Genomic DNA, 25,267 nt, shown 5'->3' with positions numbered 1-25,267 from the left:
TGCTCCCTTATTGTGTACCAAGGAAAGGCCATGTGACGCTGCAGTGAGAAGGTGGCCACCAGCAGCCAGGAAGAGAGGCCCACTAGACCTAACCCTGTGGACATCTTTTGTCTTGGACTTTTGAGCCTCTTGAAATGTGAGAAAATACATCTCTGTCGTTTAAATCCACCCAGTCAGTGATTTCACGTTTTATCAGCTGGAGCTTGCAAATCCAGAAGAGTGGTGAAGAAGCTGAGCTCACTTCAATGTACTTCCTTTCTATATGGGATCTTGGCCTCTCCGATCCTGGCATCTGGGCAATTTTGTGCCCACAGTCTTGTCTCCCCAGCCCTTTGATTCTGTCAAAGCTCATGTCAGGGTCACAGCCTCTTCAATGGCTTTGGTGTGGCTTTTTAGCCTCATCTTGTGCCACTTCCAGCCCAGCAAAAGACTGGAGGGAAAAAAGTGGTCTATAAAAAGTTACTCTATCATTACTGGAAATGAAAATCTAATTATTTATAGAGTAAACAACTCTTTAAATAAAGTTTAAACTCTTTAAATAAACAATAACTATTAAAGTTATTTGTAAATTAATTGTTTTTAACTTACAAATAAATAAAACCGTAGTGGGACTAGCTTACCAAATCTGGCTGCTGCTTTTTTCTTTTTTCCTAGAGATGGGGTCTTGCTGTGTTGCCCAGGATGGTCTAAAACTCCTAGGCTCAAATGACCTTGCCTCAGCCTCCTGAGTAGCTGGAACTACAAGTGCCTGCCACCATGCCTGGTGTCTGGCTGCTTTTCATTAAAGTATTTCTCAGAGTCAAATAGCTATTCAAATGTGGTAGTTGCTAGTTTTTGAGTTATCAATCTGATAGAATTTTTTCCTTTAAGGATATCTCGGCTTGAAAACCCATACTTTCTAGATCTTGTAATCTTAGAATTTCCTAGACACTTAGAAAGGTGACTCCCTCAGAAAGATTAGACTGGCTTGGAATGGTTTCCTGAGAAGGATGTTCATTTATAAGAGATACAACCATTCAAGGGCATCTGAATTTTTAAAAAACTATCACTTTTGGTGACTGAAAAATATAATCACAGATAAAACCAGAACAAAGCCCTGTATGTGAGAATGCCTGGTCCCAAGGCTCTTGCTGTCCCCCTTGTTAGCAGTGAGGCTCTGGGGAGTCACTTAGCTATTTAGGGCGTCAGTTTCTTCACGTATAAAGGGCATCATCACGCTTGTGAAGTGTTTCCAAATCTCCAGAGCATTGTTGGCTGCTTTGCCCTGGGAACTCCCTCAGCACTGCCGAGATTAATCCTCAGCATCGACTGCAGGGCAGTGCTCCATGACCAGCACATGTCTTGGCCTCCTCCACTGGACTATGTCCTCGGTCAGGCAGAGACCTTGTCCTGTTCTTTTATCCTTAGTCCAGTGCCTTGTACGTGGCAGATACCGAATGATGAACGACGAAGTCCTCCTGCCAGCACCCAGCACGCTGCCTTTAACTCTTCCAGCCTGACTCTGAGTGTTCACTGAAATGGTGTGCCCCACACTGCAGGGCAACTGCATCTTTGATGGATTTGGGAAGTGGATTTGCTACACAATGTGAGATAATCAGGATCACCCTAGAAAACTCCTCAAAAAGCCCACAAAGTACAGTGGGATTGTACATTTAATCCAGTATGGCAATCTTTATGCACCATCAATTTTGAGAACTATAAGCTAGGTTAAAAAAACGAACTGGCATAGCAAAGATCTGGACATTCAAACTCCTTTTTGAAATACCGTTGAAATACATATTGAGGCCAAGCGCAGTGGCTTACACTTGTGATCCCCGCACTTTGGGAGGCCAAGGCGGGCGGATCACTTGAGCCCAGGAGTTCAAGACCAGCCAGGGCAACATGCAAAACTCCGTCTCTACCAAAAATACAAAAATTAGCTGGGTGTGGTGGCATGCGCCTGTAGTCTCAACAACTCAGGAGGCTGAGGTGGGAGGATAGCCTGAGCCTGGGAGGTTGAGGCTGAGGTGAGCCGTGATCTTGCCACTGCACTCCAGCCTGGGTGACAGAGTGAGACCCTGTCTCAAAAGAAAAAAAAGAAAAAAGAATACCTATTGAGTCCCTGCCATGAGGGCGAGGAAGGCCTGCTCGCCTGCAGTGTCCTTCATTCTGCTTTCACTGATACCTCTATGACTGTTAGACCTACGTGTGTTAGAAATTTTTTGTGAAGAAAAAGAAGTGAGGTTGAGTTCTCGAGTCAATGACTAGCCTGGGTCCCTGGAACATCCCTCTTTTGAAACCCAGTACACATTAACTTGGGATCTTTAAGGGCTTTGAAACAGTCCTGTGGAATGTTTAACTTGGTTACCCCCAGTTTCTCAACCTTAGTTTGACATAGGAGCTTGATTCTTGTTGGTATATAATACCTATTAATACTCTGTTGAACATCTTCAGTGGGATGAAGCCCTAGGCCATTACTCAAAGTGTTTCTGACTCTGATTTTACAAACATTCCTTAACACAAATGTTTATCTGGCTTCAGGGCAGCAGTTGAGGACAAATTAGAAATGAGTAAGGAAGCCTGTCAGATTAAAAAGGAAATGGACAGCTAGCATCCTAGCAGGCATGGAAGGGACAGAGCATGACAAAGCAGCCACGGGGTTAGATTCAGATATTTAATGAATAGTATGGCATGGTACGATCACGGAGGTTCAAAATAATAGCAATTGAGTCCATAAGGGAAGACGACATTCTTGCTTGACAAGGTAGGAACAAATTAATTATATTTCACCAAGACTAAAATTACAAAGTTTGGGTGTGTAAAGGCAAGATTTAATTGTTGGGAAAATTTATCAGAGCCAGCCACCACAACAAAAGCCAGGCTGACCAGATCAAATGGATTCTTCACATCCTCCAAGTTTCAGAAGAATCTTGAATATTGTTAGTCAGAAGATATGGTAAATTTGACCCCTAACATTCTCTTGAAGGAGTAAGGTCTTCTAATGAGTGAATGTCAAGATATCAGCACATAAGTAATAGTTAATATTTATCCTTTAGGTCACATCCTTCTGTGAATCAAGCTGCCTTGCAGTCCACATAGTCAGCATCTCTCCCACGGCTCGAGGCACACTGACCAACGTTGTTTAGCCAGTCTTAGAGTATATAAAAAGCCTCTCCATTTTTTTTTTGTTTGTTTTAGAGAGAGAATACGCAAGGGAATTCTTCACAGGAGGAGAAGTAGTCCTAAATCCCTTCTGCTTTCCGTTGCATTGGATGTATCGCTTGTTCTCTTTAATAATCATTTTTTCCATCCTCATTCATTGTACTTGGACAGTTTTAACCTGGGGATAATGTTCATAGACTGTAGTTCCTGGAAGAGCAGCTTGCAGGCATATGGAATACGGAGGGAAGACACGTGGCAGGATGACTTGCAGTAATGGCACCTGAAACCCAAGTCAGCAAGTGTTAAGACAGACAGCAACTCGGAAACAAAGGCCTCCATGTAGGAAGTGAGAATGGTCTCTATAAAGTTCTGTTATCATTCTATCAAATTATCTTTCTATTCCTAAGTGTTCAGTTGCACTATCATATAAGTACATATGTGCCCAGAAAAAAAGAAACATCCAAGGAAGCAAAAGAAAAAATGAAACAAATACCATTCCCTCCAGTGTTTAAAGCATGCAAGTTGAGTCAGTTGTTACCACACATCTAGCCCTTTCTCCATAAAATGTAAAACATTTGCCTATATACTGTTTTGAAAGAGCTCCAGAAATCTGAACCATTGTGAAATTTACTCAGATTTAAATTTTTTTCATTGTTTAAAGAGTTTTAAACCAATTCAATCGATCTCCATGTATTTGATAAGCATCTACTATACTAGCAGTATATTATTCTAGGCAAGGCGCTCAACAATTATAACTTGGTTTCTGTCATTAAGATACGTAAAGTCTGATGGAAAAGACAAGACTTTTGAATAGGACAGTGGTATTCAATCAAATGGTAACTTTTCTAGTGCTCTTCAGGCTTGGTTATTTCTATGAGTATTGGAAGGTACTATACTTACGACATGTTGTCCCTTGTGCAAAACTAAGAAATGTGTGTATGTGCGCATGTGCATATATGTTCCCACTTAACCCTAACGACAGCCCATGTTCATAACCAATTTGCCTCATATTCCAATTAGGACTTTATTTTCTCTTCTTTCCGGAAGAGCTGGTAAACTGAACTTAGTTCTTAATCAATGGCTACAACTGTAGAAGGGTCCCTGGGGAGAAAGTGAATTATTCTTTCAGGTTTCAGACCAAAATAGGACCTTACCCTACTCCTCAAGGGTTCGAAGCAGCTAGGACAGTAGGTATCCAGCACAACTCCTGACTCTTAACAGGTAGAAAACTAGGTCCTCACAGTTAAAGAGGGGGAAAATGAAGAATAGCAACTGAGGCTTGGAAGATGTGGTGCTGACCAGAAATTGCAGGGGGATTCCTTAGTGAACAAAGGATTGGCCATTCTGGAGGGTAGTAAGACAGTGTGTGTAAAAACTGTAAATGTGCATATTCTTTGATTTTGTAATCCTAAAAGTGGCAAAGGTATGTGCACAAGAATGTTGACAGGCACACTTTTTATAACAGTGTAAGGTGAGACTATGCAAATGTCCACTGGGACATTTAGATAGAAGAAGACTGTGAAGCCATTAGACCTGCTGTTGTGGACGCACATTTATTGAAATGGAAGGTGTCCAGGACAAACTGTGAAGTGAAAAAAGCAGTTTGTTAATCAGCATGGTCCCAAGGGGGCCCTCAAACAGGTTTTATAAGTGTATGGAGCCCCCAAAATCATATGTAAAATTTTAAGTTTTTTTGTGTGTATATTTGTATTTTTCTGCCCTTATCAGAATCTTGAAAGAGTCACCAAAATGTTAATAGTGGTCATCTCTGTGTGGTGACTCGCTTTATATTTGTGGTAACTTTTGAATGCTTTACAATGAGCAGGGATCATTTTTGCAATCCGTAAAATAAAGCTTGTATTATTTTAGAAAAGAAAAGCAAGAACTGAGACTGAGAATGTGCACGTGCTGGTGGTAACCATGCAGACAGAGTTTCCTGAGGAGGAGAATGGGAGAAGACCAACCCTCACAAATGCACAATTGATGTTATGACGAGGGGACGCAGGGTGCTTAACCTGTATTAGATCCGTTAACAGTACAAATATAAACTTGGTGAGTTACTTTTTCTTAAAAGATTATGCTCATCATCACTGGCCATCAGAGAAATGCAAATGAAAACCACAGTGAGATACCATCTCACACCAGTTAGAATGGCCATCATTAAAAAAACAGGAAACAACAGGTGCTGGAGAGGATGTGGAGAAATAGGAACACTTTTACACCGTTGGTGGGACTGTAAACTAGTTCAACCATTGTGGAAGTCAGTGTGGCGATTCCTCAGGGATCTAGAACTAGAAATACCATTTGACCCAGCCATCCCATTACTGGGTATATACCCAAAGGACTATAAATCATGCTGCTATAAAGACACATGCACACGTATGTTTATTGCAGCACGATTCACAATAGCAAAGACTTGGAACCAACCCAAATGTCCAACAACGATAGACTGGATTAAGAAAATGTGGCACATATACACCATGGAATACTATGCAGCCATAAAAAATGATGAGTTCATGTCCTTTGTAGGGACATGGATGAAACTGGAAAACATCATTCTCAGTAAACTATTGCAAGGACAAAAAACCAAACACCGCATGTTCTCACTCATAGGTGGGAATTGAACAATGAGAACTCATGGACACAGGAAGGGGAACATCACGTTCCAGGGACTGTTGTGGGGTGGGGGGAGGGGGGAGGGACAGCATTAGGAGATATACCTAATGCTAAATGACGAGTTAATGGGTGCAGGAAATCAACATGGCCCATGGATACATATGTAACAAACCTGCACATTGTGCACATGTACCCTAAAACCTAAAGTATAATAAAAAAAAAAAAAGAAAATATTTTATACAAAGCAAAAAAAAAAAAAGATTATCTAAAGACCTATTTAATGCATTCGAGTTCAAAAATTATGTTTTTAATGTGCTTGGGTTGATGTAATTTATCTAGGAATCATGTTCATGCTTTCATTAAATTGGGGAAATGCATTTAATGGGGGTAACTTTTCGCTTCTTCTCCTGACTAGTACATTACCCAATGACTCTGATCCAAGCTAATCTATTTTAAATTTCCATATGTACTGATTCATATTCCAGAAAGCCCTTTAATCTTCTCTATTATTAAATACCTCTCCATCATTTAAAATGTTCCAATGTGCGTGTGTGTGTATAAAACCTTACCTTACCTTGTATCTGAACAATTTGCAAAGGTAGAAACTTGACGTGAACCACAATAAAATGAATGGATTTTTTTAGGGCAAAGGTAGCAAAAAGGGGAGGCTGTGGCTTCACACGAGAAATGACTGTCCAGTGAAACATCCTCTATGAGCTAATTATCTTAATAGGGATTTTCTTTTTCCTGAAATCTTCCTTTTGGACCTCTCTTTTGTGACTTATGCCCTTAGTGTCTTCTGTAGAACAACAGCTGTGCTGTAAACATCCCCATAGCAATGCCTCACTAATGTGCAAATCCCTGACAAAAGGCCAGTTTCAAGGTTCCAAACTGCTCTAATTACCTAGCCTCCATTGTGCCGCTCATTAAAGAGCGACTTCCTCCAACGACGCCCATGCTCCCTCCCACTCAACCCAGCACACATCATCAGGTAATGATGGGAAAAATGACAGCATCATTACGCTCCTCGGCCAGAAAGCAGCACCCGAGGCGGCGGCTAGACTACTAGAATGGATTAGGATTTTTTTCTGTTGGCAACAAGGGTATAAGTAGGCCACTCAAAATCAGACATACAGTATATATTGAGGTCTGTTTAATTACAGTAAAGACCCTCAAACTGTATAACCTGATTTAGTCCTCTTTCAAAGGATTTCAAATACAATATACACTGAATACATACGCTTCAAAATCAGACACTGCCATCAGATGCTCTCTAAATGAGACAGAAATGAAGCATGAAAGAAGATATACATTTAGCAGAATAATGTTGAAGGATCAATCGCTGCTTACAGGTCTTCTTACTTACATTACCTTCCCTGGGTAACCAGTGGCGGAGAGGGGAAGGTTTTCAAAGCACATAAGTGAATCGGGTTGCCTGTTTTCTTTTTTCTCCGGCGGTGGGGAGAGGGAGGAAGAATGCAAGGGGGAGGAAGAGAAGAGGAAACTCTTTTTGAAGTTCCATGACCTCTATTTTTAATGACGTGATTCTTCTGTGCCATCCTTTCGAAGTAAATTATTTAAAAATCCTTGTGTCAAATTTGAAGATTTAAGCATAGTGGAACTAGGATCCAGGCATCTTCCTATCACATGATTTCTTTTCTTTTTTTTTCTTTTTGGTTGCACAGCCCAGACTATAAAAAGCAAGCTCAATATGCATTTCAAAAGACAAACAGACATCTCAGAGCTGAAGCAAACCCCCATCTCATTCATATAAAAAAGAGCTAGGCTTATCCTTGGAATCATGTCCCCTCTTCTCTGCAACCTTATGAAAGATGAACTGCAAATGGCCACCTCTTCTGTCAGTTTTTAAAGTGAAATCATCTCTTTACAGACAAGAGTCTTCTACACCAAAATCATGAAATAACTGGCTAAAAGGTTTTGACATTTATCTGGCAAGGGATACACTGCGTTTTAAGAAGCGCACTTGTTCAACTTGTGATTCGCTTTTTTCAACTTAGAAGTTAGTAGCTCAGGATGGCAAGAAGTTGAGGCTCTGTCTGGAAGGAAACTACGGTGGGGACTCAATGGGGAAAAGGTGGCCCACAAATTCCTCAAACCCCAGCAATGAATGCTATTTGGGCCTAACTATGTCTTGGGGATGGCCCCTATCTAGAGAAAAGGCACTCTGGGGAGGGCAGGTGAGGGGCAATGAGGGGGTGAGGCTGGAAGCTCTGTAGCTTCTGCCTTAGATCTTGTTGGACCTTGCCTCTGATTGAAAAGTAAGTAAATAACTCACTTCTGGCTGGGTGTGGTAGCTCATGCCTGTAAATCCCAGCACTTTGGGAGGGATCACTTGAGCCCAGGAGTTTGAGACAAGCCTGGGCAACATGGTGAAACCCTGTCTCTACAAAACATACAAAAGTTAGTCAGTCGTGGTGGTGTGAGCCTGAAGTCCCAGCTACTCAGGGGACTGAGGTGAGAGGATCGCTTGAGCCTGGGAGGTTGAGGCTGCAGTAAGCCGAGATCACTGCACTCCAGCCTGGGTGACAGAGTGAGACTCTGTCTTGAAACAACAAAAACCAAAAACAAAATTAAAAACCCCTCGCTTTTGGGGAACTATGGATTCTCTTGCCTATGGGAGTGTTTTAGGAATAACCCTAAGCGAGCTTTTTGTTCTTTGGTGACAGAGTGGAATCATTACAAATAGGAAAGGTGGTGCAACTGCACAAAAACAAAAAAAATCTAGCATCATCTTTTAAGGGGACCTTTGTGTACGAAACTCTACACAGAAATTATAAACTTTACAAATGACATGATTTACTTATTGGCAATCCTACAAATGCAGGGTATCATTCAACCAGTATTTTTTATGAAGCATCTACCAGGTCCCAGGCTGGAGAAATGAGGGTAAACATGACAGGATGCAATCAGAATGAACTAGAAGATAAGCTCCTTGGGAGCAGCCATCATCTGTCTTGTTCACTGCTGCATTTCTGGGGCCTAGAACAGTGTCTGACACTTAGCAGACGCTTACTAAATGTTTGCTGAATAAATTACTGAGACAGACCCAGTTTCTGCCCTCACAGAATCTACAGTACAAGTGTGAAGCAGCTAGCCATGGCAGAGAGAGTACAGACAAGGGGGCAGGGTACCAGGTCGTCTTGGTCTTGGCTCTTGGCTCTGTCACCAATTTGCTATAAGACTTGCGGCAGCATCCCTGGCTCTTTGGGTCTGAAGTTACAAATGAAAGCATTCGATGTAATCTTCCCTAAAGAGTTTCTTTAACACACTGTGTTTCTAACACCCGACAATGCATCTGCTAGGATTTTCACAGGCAAATAGCGTTATAAAAAGTACCTGAGAGAATATTTAAAAGAAGATAAAAGTTTGTACTCCTTGGGAGCTTAGCCTCTAGTTGTCCAGGAAGTAGATCATGATGTAGACAAATGAGACATGTACACAGAGTATCCCCAATGACAGGAATACACGCATGAAGGAGGGTATGTTAGTGATCACAGACAGAGGCTGGAGAATATGTGGATAGGATCCAGGGTCAATTCTTGAGCTGTGATTTAAGAGGTAAGGGGTGTGGTATGGGAGACATATGGTATCCACTTACCAGCCAGAATACCCCAGAAGTCCACACTGCCCACAGACATCAACCTCAAAGGCATCACTTGAAATCATTAGTCTCTCTAGCAAAAGCATACTGGCTCCATAACCGATTAAACAGTCACGTTCCATTTCCCCAAGACGCAAGCCACCATCACGAGACCGTCCTTCAGTGGGTTGCCTTTGAAACAAGTTATTAGACAAATGTGTTATTATTCTGTTAAACAAAGAGGCAGCATCACATGCTGGCAGAGAGCACGAGGCTTTGGAGCAGGGCTCACCTGGATCCAAATCAATAACTGGACAGGGACCTTGAACACGCTGCTCAGCCTCATTTGTAAAAGTGCATAAGCACACCTATCCCAAAGAGCCTCAATTGAGAAAAGATGTAATATTGATGGTTGTTATGGTTAAGCGAATATATAATTGCATAATATCATATGATGTAATAACATATTAATATATAATCACAGAAAACACCATTACTATTACCATCACTATCATTACTATTTGGACAGCAGAGTTTTCAAATCAGGAAACAATGTCTTTAAGTATTTTCAAAGAGTCTCAGTATTCTATTATTTAAAAGCAGAAAAACTAAGCAGAACAGACTGTGGGGGAAACCTGGATCCTTCAGTAGTTGCGGCCAGAGCTGTTAGCCTTTTGAATGGATTCCCTGTGGTTTATGTATATGCTGGGCTTGAGAATACTTTAAAAGTTCAGAATCCAGGACCCAGAGATGTAGCTAAAATTAGGGGGATCTGAACAATTTAGGCAACATCATGTAGGTATGGATCACACAAATTATTTGGGGGGAAAAAAAAAGCAAGCTCCCTGGCAGGCTTCTTAAAGCCTCCCTGGCAGGCTACTTTGAGCAAGGGTGACCAGGCACCCCTCGTTTGCTGTATTCCATAGCATCTTTTAATCTTTGTTGTTGCTGCCAGTCTCCCAAAGAATTAAGGTGAACACAGCGTATGCCAACACATACCGAAATTTTAAGATTTTTAAAATTATGGTTGAGTTTCAATGTGGAATCAAAGAAGTTGCAGATTACTTGTTGAAAGGAAATATACACATGAATAACTTACAAATCGGTCTAAATAAACACATTATAGTGGAAACTTCATAACTGAGCACATCTATACATTTTTATCTGCCGGTAGAAACACAAAAGGGTAGTTGCTCCCTTCACTTGAGGTCAGTGAACAAGGTAAAGGTAGACAGACCACATGTGGACAGAATCCAATACTTGGATTTTAACCAACTAAGATAACTGACTACAGACAAATGCACTTGAGGCAGTCTTCATATGGAAGAGCCAAAAGTTACCAGAGTAATAACTTTTTCTACACAACAAAACAAAATATAGGAAATAACTGCTTTGACATTTATGTTACTCTGAAATAGTTTTTGGATGTTGTAACTGAAATGGAAGTTTAGGAGGGGATAGCATTTAGGGAAGAAATACATCTAACCCAATTACGGTCCCATTGCTGAGGTGATTATTGTCTTGAGAATCTCAACTACTCTTCCCTCTTTGCAGTTTTAAGCACTTACATGTCTATCATTTCAACACACATGTGCATGTGCTCAGTTTTAAATGGTCAAAGAATTGAGTCATCTACACCTCTCCCTTGGCTTAAAAAAAAAATAAAACCCCAAACATGAGCTGCCTCATCCTTGCCCCCTCTCCACATTGTTACATCCAGGCAGTGCTCAGTGAAAGTGGGGAGGGAACTGGATGCTTGCTGATACCACCTGTGGATGGGCGCTGTACACATTCTGTATTCACACTCTTGACATTCACCGGCACCTGTTAAGTAGGTACTATTGTCTCCACTTTAAATATGAGAAATGCTGAAGCTGAGCGTTTCATCAGACTGTGGTCATCAGTGATCTGTCCAAAGCTTGTGACGGAATGAAAAGGTGGAGATGAGATCACAGCCTTGTCCGTCTGACTCCAAGGCCTGGGTTCCCTCCCCTAGCCCAGGGTTCCTCAACCTCGGCACTGCTGACATACTGAGCTGGGTAACTCTTTGTTGTAGGGGGCTGTCCCTGCAGCATCCCTGGCCTCTCCCTACTAGATGCCAGTAGCTACTTCCCCAGCCCCAAGTTGGGACATCTGAAAATGTTTCCAGATGTTGTTAAATGTCCCCTGGGAGGCAAAATCATCCCTGGCTGAGAACCACTGCCCTCGACTATGCATCTCCAGCTGGAAAAAGTAGCACTAAGAACACGTGAAACTTAGTAGCTGTAATTCTCTTTCCCAAGAAATTTATCCATTCATTAACACACAGACATTGTGCTTGGGATTGAGGGTACACCTGTGAATGGGGCACAAGTGGCCCCTAACCTCCTCTAGCTTACTCAAATAAGTCTGCAAGTGGAGGTACTTTATGCTTCAATAACATTAGTTTTAAAAAACTCCAATTGTGGTTTATGCTACCAAACAATGCATGCATGTGTCTTCTGTGTACACATGGGTACATGCAGGTATATCAATGTGTGTGTGGGTATATACATACACATCTTCCTATATGAACCTTTATAAATAGGACCATATTTGCAGACATTTACACAGTAAATAGTTGTGTTAGGAGTCCACTGGCAAGACCTATGGTGTGTTTGCTCTTGCGCTTGTGAAATATTTAATTGGCTGCTACTTTTTCATTTTAATCATACATATATAATTTTCTTAATGCCAAACTTGCCAAATTTTGACATCTCAGGAAAACGGAAACTTTGTTGAGTCTGCTTTTTGCCATATCTGGAAAATACAAGGTGGACTTGACTGTATTATCAATTCTTTTTGTAAGTACTTTTCTCTTACCTGGTAAGGACAGCTCGTGGGCCCCGGGCCCGCGCATGCATTTTATCCAGCACCATGTGTTTCAGCTTCTGATAGTACACGGGACCGAAATAGATGTATGCTTCTAAGGGCTCACTGAAAGAAAGATCAAGTGTTGTGGGTTAAGAAACTAAGTTTGGGCTAACAAGAGACAGCCTTTGGACCCATCACTGGCAGGTCCTTACTCATTTATGACTGACTGGATAAGAATGATTTTCAGTCTGTAGTGAATGAAAAGACTAGTTCTAAAAACATGAAAAGTACCACAGCTATATTCAAAGACAAATGGCTCTACAAAGAAATAGACATTTAAACAGGTTGGGAAACAGTGTGTATGCAATGATCCCTCTTCAGGGTGACCTCCCTGGTCAGGCCACTATCCTTTCTTGCTTGGGCTACCACAGATAATCTTTTTTTTTTGGAGATGGAGTCTCGCTGTCGCCCAGGCTGGAGTGCAGTGGCACGATCTCGGCTCACTGCAGGCTCCATCTCCCGGGGTTCACGCCATTCTCCTGCCTCAGCCTCCCGAGTAGCTGGGACTACAGGCGCCCGCCACCTCGCCTGGCTAATTTTTTGTATTTTTAGTAGAGACGGGGTTTCACTGTGTTAGCCAGGATAGTCTCGATCTCCTGACCCCATGATCCGCCCGCCTCGGCCTCCCAAAGTGCTGGGATTACAGGCGTGAGCCACCGCATCCGGCTACTACAGATAATCTTGTAATCAATCTCCCTGCTTCCACTCTCATCCCTCAACAATCTATTCTTTGCATAAAAAGTCAGGGGGACGCCTTCTAAAATGTAAATCACAATAGGTCATTCTTCTGTCCTGAACTCACCAATGGCTTCCCATCATACTCGGAATCTGTATTGCCAACATATTATATTATGGCCATATGGTGAGACATACTCCAGTTCCTGCACACCTCACTGTTTCCTATTCCCGTGTCCCGCCAGTCACTCTACTCCAGCAACACTGGCCTCTTCATTACTCCTCAAATGGAACAAGCCTGTTCCTCTCCTGGGGCCTCTGACTTACCGTTTCCTTTGCCTGAAACACTCCCCCACCAGGTACTTATATGGCTCTGTCAAACATTTCACCTGCTCAGAGAGACTTTCCCTGAACACTGCATCTAAAGAAGTCCTCCTCCCACCTGTCATCGTCACTCTGGCCCTGTCTCAATCTGACCCTTTGGCGCACTTGCCCCTTTTGGTACCATAGTGTACATTTATTATCTCTTGGATTATTGCCTGTCTTCCCCACAAGAAGTAACTCTGCAAGGATAAGCACTTTGTCTCCTTTGTCACGGTGGCTCCAGCACCTGTGACCCTGCCTAGCACACAACTGGTACTCAATAAATGTCTATTACATAACTACTTCAATGAATCTTTAGAAAGGCTGTAATAAGAGTTTAAGAAGAGGGTATATATATAGGTACTTTGACAGAAGAAACCTTTTCTCATTAATCTGGAGCAAGAACAACCAGAGCACTGATGTCTTAAAAAAAATTTTTTTTAACTGTCTCAAACTTTCTTCTTCAAAGGGAAGGAAGCATCTACCATGTGCTACTTAATCCACACAACAATCCAGGGAGGAAGAACTGTCACCTCTATTTTGAAGATGAAGAAATGGACACAGAGAGCCCGAGAGGTCAGGTAAGAGCTGGTGAGTGGTGCCGTGAGGGTTCAAATCCAGGGCTCCCCCTGCAACACTGGTCTGATTTGCAACAAGTAAACTCTGGGCTATAGCATGATGTAAAAGTAGAGAAAGTAAAGGAAACAACAGACACAGCAGAGAGGCAAAGAAAAAGCTTGGCCGCTGCTTGCTCGGTGTCCCTGATCACACTCAGCATCCTGAGCCAAGGCTTTTGCGGTCATCAGGCCATTCTGCTGACTTCAGCACAACCTGGTTCTTGGAAGACACAGAGTGGAGTGGAAGGCACAATGGAGAGGGTATTAAGAGACCCTGTCCTTGTCTTGGTTTTGTCACATAGTAAAGTAATTACATGACCTCTCTAGCTGGACTGTTCTTAGTTGTACAAGAAAGCGGTTAGAACAAGATTCTTTCCAGCTCTAACAGTGAATGACTCTATTCCTCAATGGTAGGGTTGCTCATGGTAGAATTTATGACACTCGGTTACCCAATGCTATTCCATTATCCACAGAGTAAAGCCATATGCAATTTTTCCTCCTACCTATGTTCAAGAATGAACAAAAGGTGAAAGCTGGTGGGTGATATCTTTAAATGCCCTTGGGAATTTTCAACTAAACAGTGCTTCTCAGATTTTGTCACTGAAATAAATGGCAAAGAAAGGAAAACTCTGGCTGGGGGCATAGGGGAAGGCAGTGTGGACTGGGATATAGACTAACCATTGTCTATGGCAAGCAGGATATAATCCATCCAATTCTTTCAGTACAAATTATGTTCACAAAGGTCCACCAAATTGATCCTATGGTTTTGCACTTTCTGGTCAGCATCTGGCCAAAAATGTGCCTTATTTCTGGGTGGAGAAGTGAAGAGAAGGTTAATGAATTTAGCAATGACAACTATGTTTTCTGAAATGGTCACAATTATTTTATTGAACCATTTCTGAAATGGCCCATTAGTCTTTTCCTGTAATGTGATTTTCTGTAACATCTCAGGTATGACACACCTAAGAAATCCATATTATTATAGTTTTAATAGGCAATTTTTAAAAGCACTCCACATTTTTAATAAATAGAGGTTTTAACAATTTCAATCAAATCTGGAGAGTCTATTTGCAGCGCTAAAATCAAGCTCTGTTCTTACACATGCTTCCATGCTGAGTTTCACTAGTGTTCAAGTGGTTTAAAACCTCAGGGCGCAGTGGCTGATGCCTGTAATCCCAGCACTTTGGGAGGCCGAGGTGGGTGGATCACTTGAGGTCAGGAGTTCGAGACCAGCCTGGCCAACTTGGCGAAACCCTGTCTCTACTCAAAATACAAAAATTAGCTGGGCATGGTGGTCTGCACCTGTAGTCCCAACTACTTGGGAGGCTGAGGCAGGAGAACTGCTTGAACCCCCTGGGAAGCAGAGGTTGCAGTGAGCTGAGACAGCGCCATTGCACTCCAGCCTGGGCAACAAGAGCGAAGCTCTGTCTCAAAAAAAAAAAAAAAACCCCAAAAAACAAAAAAAACCTCCCAAAACCAAACTATAAAACAAAAAACAACACCCAGAAGAACACTATAAACACTAGGTCCTGGAGTTTTATTTGGCATTAAATACCTAATTGTGTCTTAATTTAGGCAACTAATTTGATCCTTTAAAAACCACGATGATTCCAGCTTCAGAACCTTGTCATTCACGATCATTGCAGGGATCTGTTTCTCACAGGTTAACACAAGCTCCCAAGCCTGGTCACCTGGCTCTTCTTCCCCTCCACCCTCACCTCGGGCTGCCGGCACTGCCTCTTCACTGCACCGCAGCCAGGCTGGCCTCTTCCTATTCCCTGAACTTACCAAGCTCTTTCCCTGGCAAAGTGTTCAACATAACTTTTCCTCTCCATTAAACACTCTTCGAATGGCCTATCCTTCTCACCCTTTAACTCTCAGCTGAAATATCATATCCAATTCCTCACAGGGGCCTTCTCACCCACTCTGTCTTCATTTTGGTGAGAGCTATATGTACTTGTATTTATTTGTCTGCATTCCTTTTTTCAATAAATGTTTACGGAGTGCCTGCTGTGTGTCAGGCCCTGTGCTATGCCCTGGAAATAGAACAGTAAACAAAACAGACCAGCTCTGCTTTCACGGAGGTTACATTCTAGTTGGGGAGACAGGCAATAGTATTACTATGTAGTATATTTGAAAATGGTCAGTGCTACAGGGAAAATAAAGCAGCAAATGGGCAGTATGGGGTTACAGTTTTAAATTAGATGGTCACAGTAGGCCCTATTGTGTCTGTTATTTTTTAATGTCTAGCAACACACCTAAACGGTCAGCTCCATAGAACTGGGACCATGTCTACTATATTTATTCGTATATACTCAGTGCCTAGCACATATTAGGTAGGTGCTTACCACACCTTTAGTGAACACATGCACAAATGTTAGGCCTTGGTCTATCTGTCAAAGCATTTATTATTCTGATACTCATCACATAAATGCAGGGAAAGTTCAACAGCTAAAGGAAAACTTTGCATTATATGTAATTGACGTGTTCCTTAAAAGTAGGCATAGGGTAGAAATCATATTTTGGTAAATTAAATCTTTTCTACTTTATATTTTTTGAGACGAGGTCTCACTATATTGCCCAGGCTAGCCTCAAATTCCTGGGCGATCCACCCACCTTGGCCTCCCAAAAATCTTTTCTACTTTCTAAATTATCATCTTACCAGTACAAACAGCACTCCTCAATTATTAGTTTTCTAAAGTTAGATTTTCTTGTATCCAGTTTCTTAAAAAAATAAAGCTTAAGGCATATAGCCTTAACGCTTACACCTTAAGGCAGGGGTGTCCGATCTTTTGGCTTCCCTGGGACATACTGGAAGAAGAAGAATTGTCTTGGGCCATACATAAAATACACTAACACTAACGATAGCTGATGAGCTTAAAAAAAAAAAAAAAAATTTTTTTTTTTTTTTAAATCATGAAAAACTCTCATAATGTTTTTAAAAAAAGTTTACGAATTTGTGTCGGACCGCATTCAAAGCCGTCCTGGGCCACATGCCGCCCATGGGCTGTACAAGCTTGCCTGAAGGTATACTTTAAATAGAGTATACCTTAAGGCCTTGTCTCTCCTATCCTAGTAAAACCATTCTTTTTCTTTAAAATAGCTCAATCGCATGCTTACCCTGTGATGCCGGATGTAACATAGTCTTTCCCCAAGTAGTTATAACCATGGCGAACGAGGTCCTCACACACATCCTTCACTTTACTGCCTCCAAATGCAGTGCCGTAGTGGAATCTGCCATCCAGCACACCGGCCTTGCCAGCCAGCAGCTCAATGAGCTTCCCCACCTGCAGGATGTGAACAAATTAAGTGAGCACCTCCCTGTGGCACAAACTCTCTCTGCTTATTTATCTCCAGCTCATTTCCCCACGACCACTATTAATAACAGTGATAAATTAATAGAAGCAGTATTTAAGCTTGACATGTGTGATCTAATTTTACGCCTCTCAATACCCCTATGAGATAGGTCCTATATTTCTTCATTTTACAGATGAAGAAACTGAAGTGTGGGAAGGATAAGCAACTTGTCCAAGGCCACACAGCTGGTAAGAGGTGGAGCGCCAGGATCACCAAAAATAATCATTGAAAGGGAGATCCATTTAGGTTCAAGACAAGGGGTTCTCTTTTGCTGAGGGGTAAATTCATCACTCAGAAGACTCCACTCTCAAAGGGAGGTATAGACGTGCTCCTCATTCTTTCTGTAGAAGGGAGTGGCCCAGAATCGTCAGGGGCTGGAAGCCTGTTTATCTGGCAAGCGGCAAAAGAGCTCTACCTGAAAAAACAGCTTCAGAGTCCTCGTCACCTCCACTCACTCTAACTAAACTAACTGCCTGCTTCTTCCTTAAAGGCAGTGCCTCTGAAAAACCTACAGGTCACTGACCGTCATTCGTGATGGGAAGCCATGTGGGTTCATGATGATGTCCGGACAGATGCCAGAATCACAAAATGGCATGTCTTCCTGGGGGACGATCAAGCCACAAACACCTGGGGGAGAGAAGATTTCATGCCACATAAAGCAAATTGGCAGAAAGGAAGAATACGGTACTTAATTGGGATCTCCCCGCTGCTATCTCTATTTCCACTGCTCTAAAATCTTCCCCATGGCCTCTATCAAGAGTAACAAAAGCGATTTTCAACAATCCTGCTGGACAAACAGTTCAAAAATTACTCTCCTTGTGAAAGGCACTGCAGCCTGTGGACTGTGCTGCTGGCATGGCACACAATGGTGCTGTCGGGCTGCCTGCCCACCCTCCTGTGCCACAGAGACTGAAGAGCAGCGGCTTCACTGGACCCCAGGCCTGCGGCCATCCCTGAAGCTTTAAGTCAGCAGCAGTTTTGCTCTTCATTAGCTAGTTCGTGATCTGCTGGGTTCTGCACCCAAGTTATAGGAATCCAAGTTCTCTGATCCCCAAACACAGAAATGATTGGATGAGGGGTGTGCTTACAATGTGGTTTGAAAAACCAGTGACAAGAAGTACCTGTGTGTGACTGATGTGCTAACAGGTCTACCTGTAGGCTGCAGTGCTCTGGCTGGTTGGCTGATTTTTGCCAGGGCTTCCCTGGCTGAGTCTAAACTGCCCAAAGGAATTTTTTTGTTTGTTTGTTTTTGTTTTTGAGACGGAGTCTTGCTCTGTCGCCCAGGCTGGAGTGCAGTGGCGCGATCTCGGCTCGCTGCAAGCTCCGCCTCCCGGGTTCACGCCATTCTCCTGCCTCAGCCTCTCCGAGTAGCTGGGACTACAGGCGCCCGCCACCACGCCCGGCTAATTTTAGTAGAGACGGGGTTTCACCGTGGTCTCGATCTTCTGACCTCGTGACCCGCCCGCCTCGGCCTCCCAAAGTGCTGGGATTACAAGCGTGAGCCACCGCGCCCAGCCAACTGCCCAAAGGAATTTTAATTCCTATAGCTTACAGCCCATTAGGAAAGTGATCTTTGATTGAACTTGTAAAGTTGAACAAGAAAATTAAATACCAAATTGTTCTTGGAAAAAAAAGGCTAGAATTAGAAATGGAATTCTAAGAATGAAAACAACAAAACAAAAATCTACCAACTCTATGCACTACTAATATTCTCTTAAATTAATTCCCTTAATATTATTCTAACCTATAGGGGATTTTGTTGCTAAATAGTTTTTCATTCCTCTAATTTCTTTTTCTTGGGACGAGGAGTAGGAATAGAAGTTAGATTGTTAACTACACCCTCCATAATTTGGAATCAGAAAACTAATGTACAGTGGCATTGGACTAAGAAAACAAACGCTTTTACATTGGTAGTAAAAGATAAAATTCCTTTTCTCTGTGTGTAAAGTTATTAACTATCTGCCCCTATTGCAAAGAAACTGTTCTCAAATATTTCATTGAATTTGACTCTATGTAATTATTCAAACTATTTCAATAGTTTGTGATTTGTTATAATCACCAGGAGCTAAAGTCAAAAGAAAAAGAATGCCATTTGCCCATGCAATACTGGTTATTAATATTCTTATTTCTCGTAGCTGCCAACAATATGGATATTGTGGAGCTGAATTCTAGAGCATATAGTTAGTTTAAATTGGCTTTTGGGTTAAAATGGTATTGTTTATTATAAATATAAGCATTCCTACATGAAGAACAGAAACAATCATTCAGTTCACTTTATTTCAAATTCAGCTACAATGTGTTAGAATTTCAATCAAGCAGAGTGTGTGACCCTTCTTTCTTCCCTCCAAAAATCCATCTTATCCACACTGAAATTATCTGACAAAACCCTAGGACTACTGGGAAATCTACTTTGAAAGAGATCAAATTGTAAATCTAGGTGCACCGACAACAACATTGTTCAGCAGTGAACAAAATGTTAAAAACGGCAATCCCTAAAGGGGCCGGTTCTGGGACGAGCTCTGGTGAGAATGTAATTTTGGCTGGTGAGGAGACGGAGGGTTCAGCTATACCTCTGAAAAAACAAAACCAAAGAGAAAACTCGGCACCCCTTAAGCCGCAGTTCGCAGGAGGAGGCCGGCGTCTGCTCAGGAGGAAGCTGCCTGTCCACTCTCCATCAAGAGAAGGTGGGAGAGAGGGGCAGGAGGTGCAGAAACTGACCAAGGAAGCATGACGTACTTATATTGGGGGTGGGTGAGGACAGAGATGACTTACATTTTGTGTTTTCAGTTTTAATTGACACATTTAATTAAGCAAATTCAACTTTATTATGTTATTAACATGAAAAAAGTGCTCGTTCCACTGAAATGTGAATCTCTAATATCTTTGCTTGAAATTTGATTAGTAATATTTAGTGCAGAGCTTCCTTCTGGGAAGTTGTTTTCTTATCAGCCCTCTTCTGACATTTTGTTTAAAAAATGCACATAAGTAGCTTTCAGATTTTTTTCCTTTCATTATAGGAACTGCTTTGGCAATATCTGAACCAAGGGCACCTGTAAGTCAAAAATTAAATCTTAGCTGACTTAAAATTACTTTAGGCCCTGAAAACCCTTTTATATGCCAAGATGGTTCCCATAGCAGACAGCCCTGTGTTGTTTGTTTTGTGTGAAAGTGAATGATAAAAGATCCATGAAATCGACACAGAAAGCCAGAACAGCAGAAAGAACTGAGGGCTCTCCATCATTGCGGCTTCTACCCTCTGCTGACTTGCGGAACAATGGAAGCTACACATCCAACTGCAGATCTAACACAGCTGTGCATTTCATTAGATGAAGAGCACTAGTGACACAAGTAAATAATTAACTTATTCTGGTCCGCTGACTGTGCTTATGAGACCAGTCATAGCTGACAGATTTTAATACAAGTTAACACAAAGAGACCATAATGAGCTTAGAAGTTAAAACAAAATATTTAGACAGAATTTGATGATCTCGAATCTCAAATTAGACAGATGATTTTTAAAAGTTTGTATTTTACTGAATTCATTAGGGGTAGAAAGAGAGTTCTCAATCTTAGAACCAGACTTTTCTTTTTCTAACAGTATTTCTCTGTTTCAGAATTATTCAAATCCTTAATCACAGCGGGAAGGTTTCTTTTCTTATTTTCAAATGAAAGATTAAAACTGTTTTCTCCAGGGACAGAGGCATAAAGTCCATTCCAATATTTAGAAATCTTAAAAGTTATGGTCCTTTTCCCTTAACACTGGTTTAAAATGTAAATGATATGCGGTGCGCTTCAGTGTGTTAACACTCCCCTGGATCCTTGAAAAAAGGATGGACTACAAATAAACCATATCTAATGGAAGCTGTTGTGAAACAATTACCAATTCATACCTTAAATGCTTACACAGCATTTTGGATTTTAAAATAAAATTTCATCCCCTGGCTCAAGCTGGTGTCTCAACCCCATTGTTTACAGCACAACCTCCTGGCAATAAAATGCAAATACACCAGTTTAACATGCTCAGGAACATTTAATGCACTCAGGAGGGCCAAATGGGAATCGGACCACAGACTACAGTATAGAACTTTTAACAAATGCAAATAGATAGTAAGAAAAAAAATAGAAACACAGAAAGTTAGAGGAGAAAGGGACTGCCGATACCCCAATCAACAAAATATTATTCCATCACCATCCATCTTAATTTCTAGTTGTAAAGGGGAAGAATTTAGGGAGTCTAAATCTGACTGCCAATCTACTCAGGAGAGGCACTTCTGACATCCACTATCACAGCTCTCTGTATCATGCTCCAGACACTGCTGGCTCCTACATCAATTTGTTATTTCTATTTCCAAGGCTTCACAGAACAACATAGAAATCATTTAAGAATAGGTTTGCTCAGGAAAAGTCAAGTTAATCTCAGGAATCATTTGATTGTCTTTAAAAATATTTATTTTTTCTTTTCTTAGACAGAGTCTCACTCTCTTGCCCAGGCTGGAGTGCAGTGGCACAATCATGGCTCACTCAAGTGATCTTTCCACCTCAGCCTCCCTAGTAGCTGGGACTACCACACCCAGCTGTGTGCCACCACGTCCAGCTAATTTTTAATTTTTTTTTTTTTTTAAGAGATGAGGTCTCACTATGTTGCCCAGGCTGGTCTCAAGTTCCTGGACTCAAGTCAAAGGGCTGGGATTAGAGGCGTGAGCCACCATGGCTTAAAAAGTATTCCTAATTCTAAACGGCAACTGACTTTTTCAAAAGTCATTTTTGGCCTTTAAAAAATACTGGTTTTAGTGTACTGTCTCTGTGTAATGGACTATCTTAACTCAAACAGGAAAAAAAAAAGGTAAAAAAAGAAGAAAAAACGGTAAGAAAAATTAACGCATTCTAGTAGCATATGAAGACAGGAAAGCAAATGGCAACTGCAGAAGACAATTGTAATGCCATCTCTAATTCAAGAGATGTTTTTGATGTGACTCAATGTGTTGAGACCTGACTAGTAAATTGTTTCAATTTTGTTGATGGCCAGTTCTCGTTTTAATATCACAGTCTGCTTTAATTTTTACATTTTTATTTAGCAAGTCTACCTTCTAAGTGTAATCACATTTGAATTAAATTTACCCCTCTGAGGTTAATATATATTATTTACTCTTCCTTTTCTGAGTGAGGAAAGAGAAAAAGAATCATTTCCCTCAATTGCTGCAGAAGTAGAGAGGTTCAGGGCCCCAACTCCAGATAGGCGGGGAGGTAGCTTATGTCGAGTCATCTGAGTGAATACTGAAAACTTTGTAAATATATTGTATACATTTATACAATTCAGCTTGCCACTTTCTAATGCTCTAAATGATGCGGAGCACATCTGGCAGGATGGTTTGCTGAAATAATCCTAATCAAAGTCTAAATTACCTCCTTTTACTTTCTGCAGATACTCAGCCGTTGGACAAGGCTATTTATTCTGCACAGTTTTATACTCTTTACACTGAATGGTGAAATGATGCTATGGTTTTTCTCCATCAGTCACAGTGCAAGAAGAGAGCCATGTTTAGTAAGGGATGAACACTCAACCAGTGCCCAGTATTAGTGAGGTTTATAAACGTGGGGGAAATGCCGTCTGTAAAAAATTCATCACCCCTTGGACTCTTAGACCTATGTAGAGCAGGCGAATCGAGGAATTGGGTGACTTTAATTTGACTCAACACTGTTCCACTGATGTGTTACCTTGGGGGTGGGGGGGAAGCACCACTTTCTGGTGAGCCTTAGTTGTTTGCTCTTTGTAACAGGAATAATTAGCACCTATCTCATGAGGCAATTGTGTTAGAAGAACAGATGAGCTAATGTCTGAGAGGTACTTTAAGGTCCTTAGAGAAAGGCTGCATCTAAATACAAGGAATTATTATTATATAAGAAACCTAATTACTCTCAGCAGGAAGCAAACTAGCAAAGCAAAGGAGACCAACTTAATGAATAGAAGGAGCAGTTGCAGTTGCACTAACTTTGGCTGGAGAGGCAGAAAAGCAGATCACTCCTTCCTGGGTTGTGCAGGTCATCTAACATCATCAAGACACTGTCTCCTGATAACTTTCACGAGGCCTGGGGTTGCAGATATCTATTGGGGAATAGTTTACTGCTGATGAATATGGTGGTAAATGGGGCCAAAGAAGCAGTAGGAATGCTTTCAAGTTTGACTGTTCCTATTAAGAAATGGTTTGCTTTGAGTAAACTCATCTCAATGAGCCTTTATACATTCAGAAATGAAATCTCTAAATCAAAATGTTAAGGCTAACACAGGTGGTTATTCCTTTCTTCCCCTCCCCTTTTCCAGCTATCAAATTAACCTCCTTTTATTTTTCACACCACCACCTTAAATAATCCCCAGAGGGAGGGGAGTAGACAAAAACTGTTGAATCATATTGGCTTTGTTCTGTTGTTGAATCATTTCCAGATCCATCACATCACTTGCCATATCCCGGTTGACATAATTTTAATTCGGCTCTTCCTTACATGTTAACAGATAAATAATGCATAAGAAAACTTGATTAGCTTTCTTATTAAAACATCACTCTAAATGAGAGGAGGCGCTAGAAGACAATACAGTTTTTACACGGCTTTCCCATGAGCAGTTGAATGGTTTGATGTGATAAATTTGCATAGTCTGAAGCGCACAAAGGGCTGATTAATTGAAACCCTTACAATGCTTTTGCAAGCAGCTATTGTAAAACAATAACCATAGGAACTTTACAAAATACACACGGCTGAATGTGTCAAGAGCTTAATAAAATGTGTTGAGGCTACACTATTTGGAAACAGAATTGGAGATTTTTATTCTGGACCATAAAACACTAAATACCCTAATTTCAAAGCTTTAGGTGGATTTTTACTGAAAGGTCAGAGGGTTACTGGCGAGCTACTGAAGACCAAAATTTGTTCCTAAAAAAAGCCAATTCCATAAAATCTTCTTCCAATAATGTATCTGTGTGGACGAAGAAACCCTGATTTAATAACATTAAAGTAAGAGCTGCTAGAGTTTTGGTTTTAGACTGAAACTCTGATGGATCGTTTGGCATCATACACCTTATGATGGGGCTCATACGGATAGCCCTACCAGCCTCCTTCTCCCCTCCCACTTAGAAACTTCCATTCAAGCAGGATCAAGCAAAGTAGAGAGCCAAAGCTATCCAGACTGTTTAAAGCTGTGGACTTGCAGAGAGGATTTTACACAGTCTCAAGTACTACATGATACAAGGTATTATTATTATTACTTTAAATCAGGTTCTTTTCACTGTCTCAATTTTAGAAAGCATAATACAGAAAAAAGGACTAACAAATGAAGGTCTAGCAAAACCAAACTTTTAAACCAAACCTTGTTTAACAGATAAACTTTCTCCTTGGCTTTTCCATCACGCATGAATTACCATTTTCTTACTTCCCACAGCCTCTTTATATCTACTGTAAAAGGATTCTTTAATGTGTTGGAAAGTCAGGGCAGGTTTTCTTTTCTTCTAAGAAACATTCAATCAAAATCTTAATACATTAATTCTGCAGGTTATTGAATAACTTATTAGTGCAAAACGGAAGCAAGTGACCTTATAATGGAACTTTTTTTGTATAAGAGAGGGTCAAAGATGAATCTTCCAAATGATTTTATCCATATACGCATAATCCTTATCAACCACAGATGGGTAGACTAAACCATTAAGTGAAAAAAACTATATTTTGATAAGACTAGACTTCTATTGTAAAACAAAAGTTGACTTCACTCCATTTAAACTAGCTGTCTGGTCCTTAAGGATTTAGGGAGTGTATGCCATTATCTCAGATTTGCAGTTATTAAAAAGCTTCTGTTTGCCAGGACAAACACTCTTGCTCAAATACAGTTTTTCCTCTCCTTAGGAGTACTGCTTGGTATTGCTGCCCGATGCTGTGATCCACAGGACCTTTGTTGGAGGTGCTAATCCTTTTTCACATGAGAGACTGAGAAATGTTCTTTCAGGGAAGTGATATATTGCTT

At 41.2% G+C, this 25,267-nt stretch overlaps 1 protein-coding gene across 1 annotated transcript in view; it reads right to left on the bottom strand.

Annotated features, from left to right (window-relative positions):
- Nucleotides 1-2,639: 2,639 nt before the first annotated feature.
- The window catches only part of POLR3B (RNA polymerase III subunit B), a 148,496-nt gene continuing 125,868 nt past the window's right edge, over nt 2,640-25,267 (bottom strand). The window contains exons 24-28 of the mRNA XM_003269962.4: nt 17,786-17,889; nt 17,026-17,192; nt 12,200-12,313; nt 9,377-9,550; nt 2,640-3,421 (exon numbers count right to left, since the gene is read on the bottom strand). Of these exons, the coding sequence (XP_003270010.1) occupies nt 3,292-3,421; nt 9,377-9,550; nt 12,200-12,313; nt 17,026-17,192; nt 17,786-17,889 (689 nt within the window). The 3' untranslated portion in view covers nt 2,640-3,291. The remainder of the gene's footprint in view (nt 3,422-9,376; nt 9,551-12,199; nt 12,314-17,025; nt 17,193-17,785; nt 17,890-25,267) is intronic.

Source organism: Nomascus leucogenys, chromosome 10 (genome assembly GCF_006542625.1).
Source record: "Nomascus leucogenys isolate Asia chromosome 10, Asia_NLE_v1, whole genome shotgun sequence".
NCBI lineage: Eukaryota > Metazoa > Chordata > Mammalia > Primates > Hylobatidae > Nomascus > Nomascus leucogenys.
The sequence above is the reverse complement of the archived record's forward strand: the minus strand, read 5'-3'. Positions and strand labels throughout refer to the sequence as shown.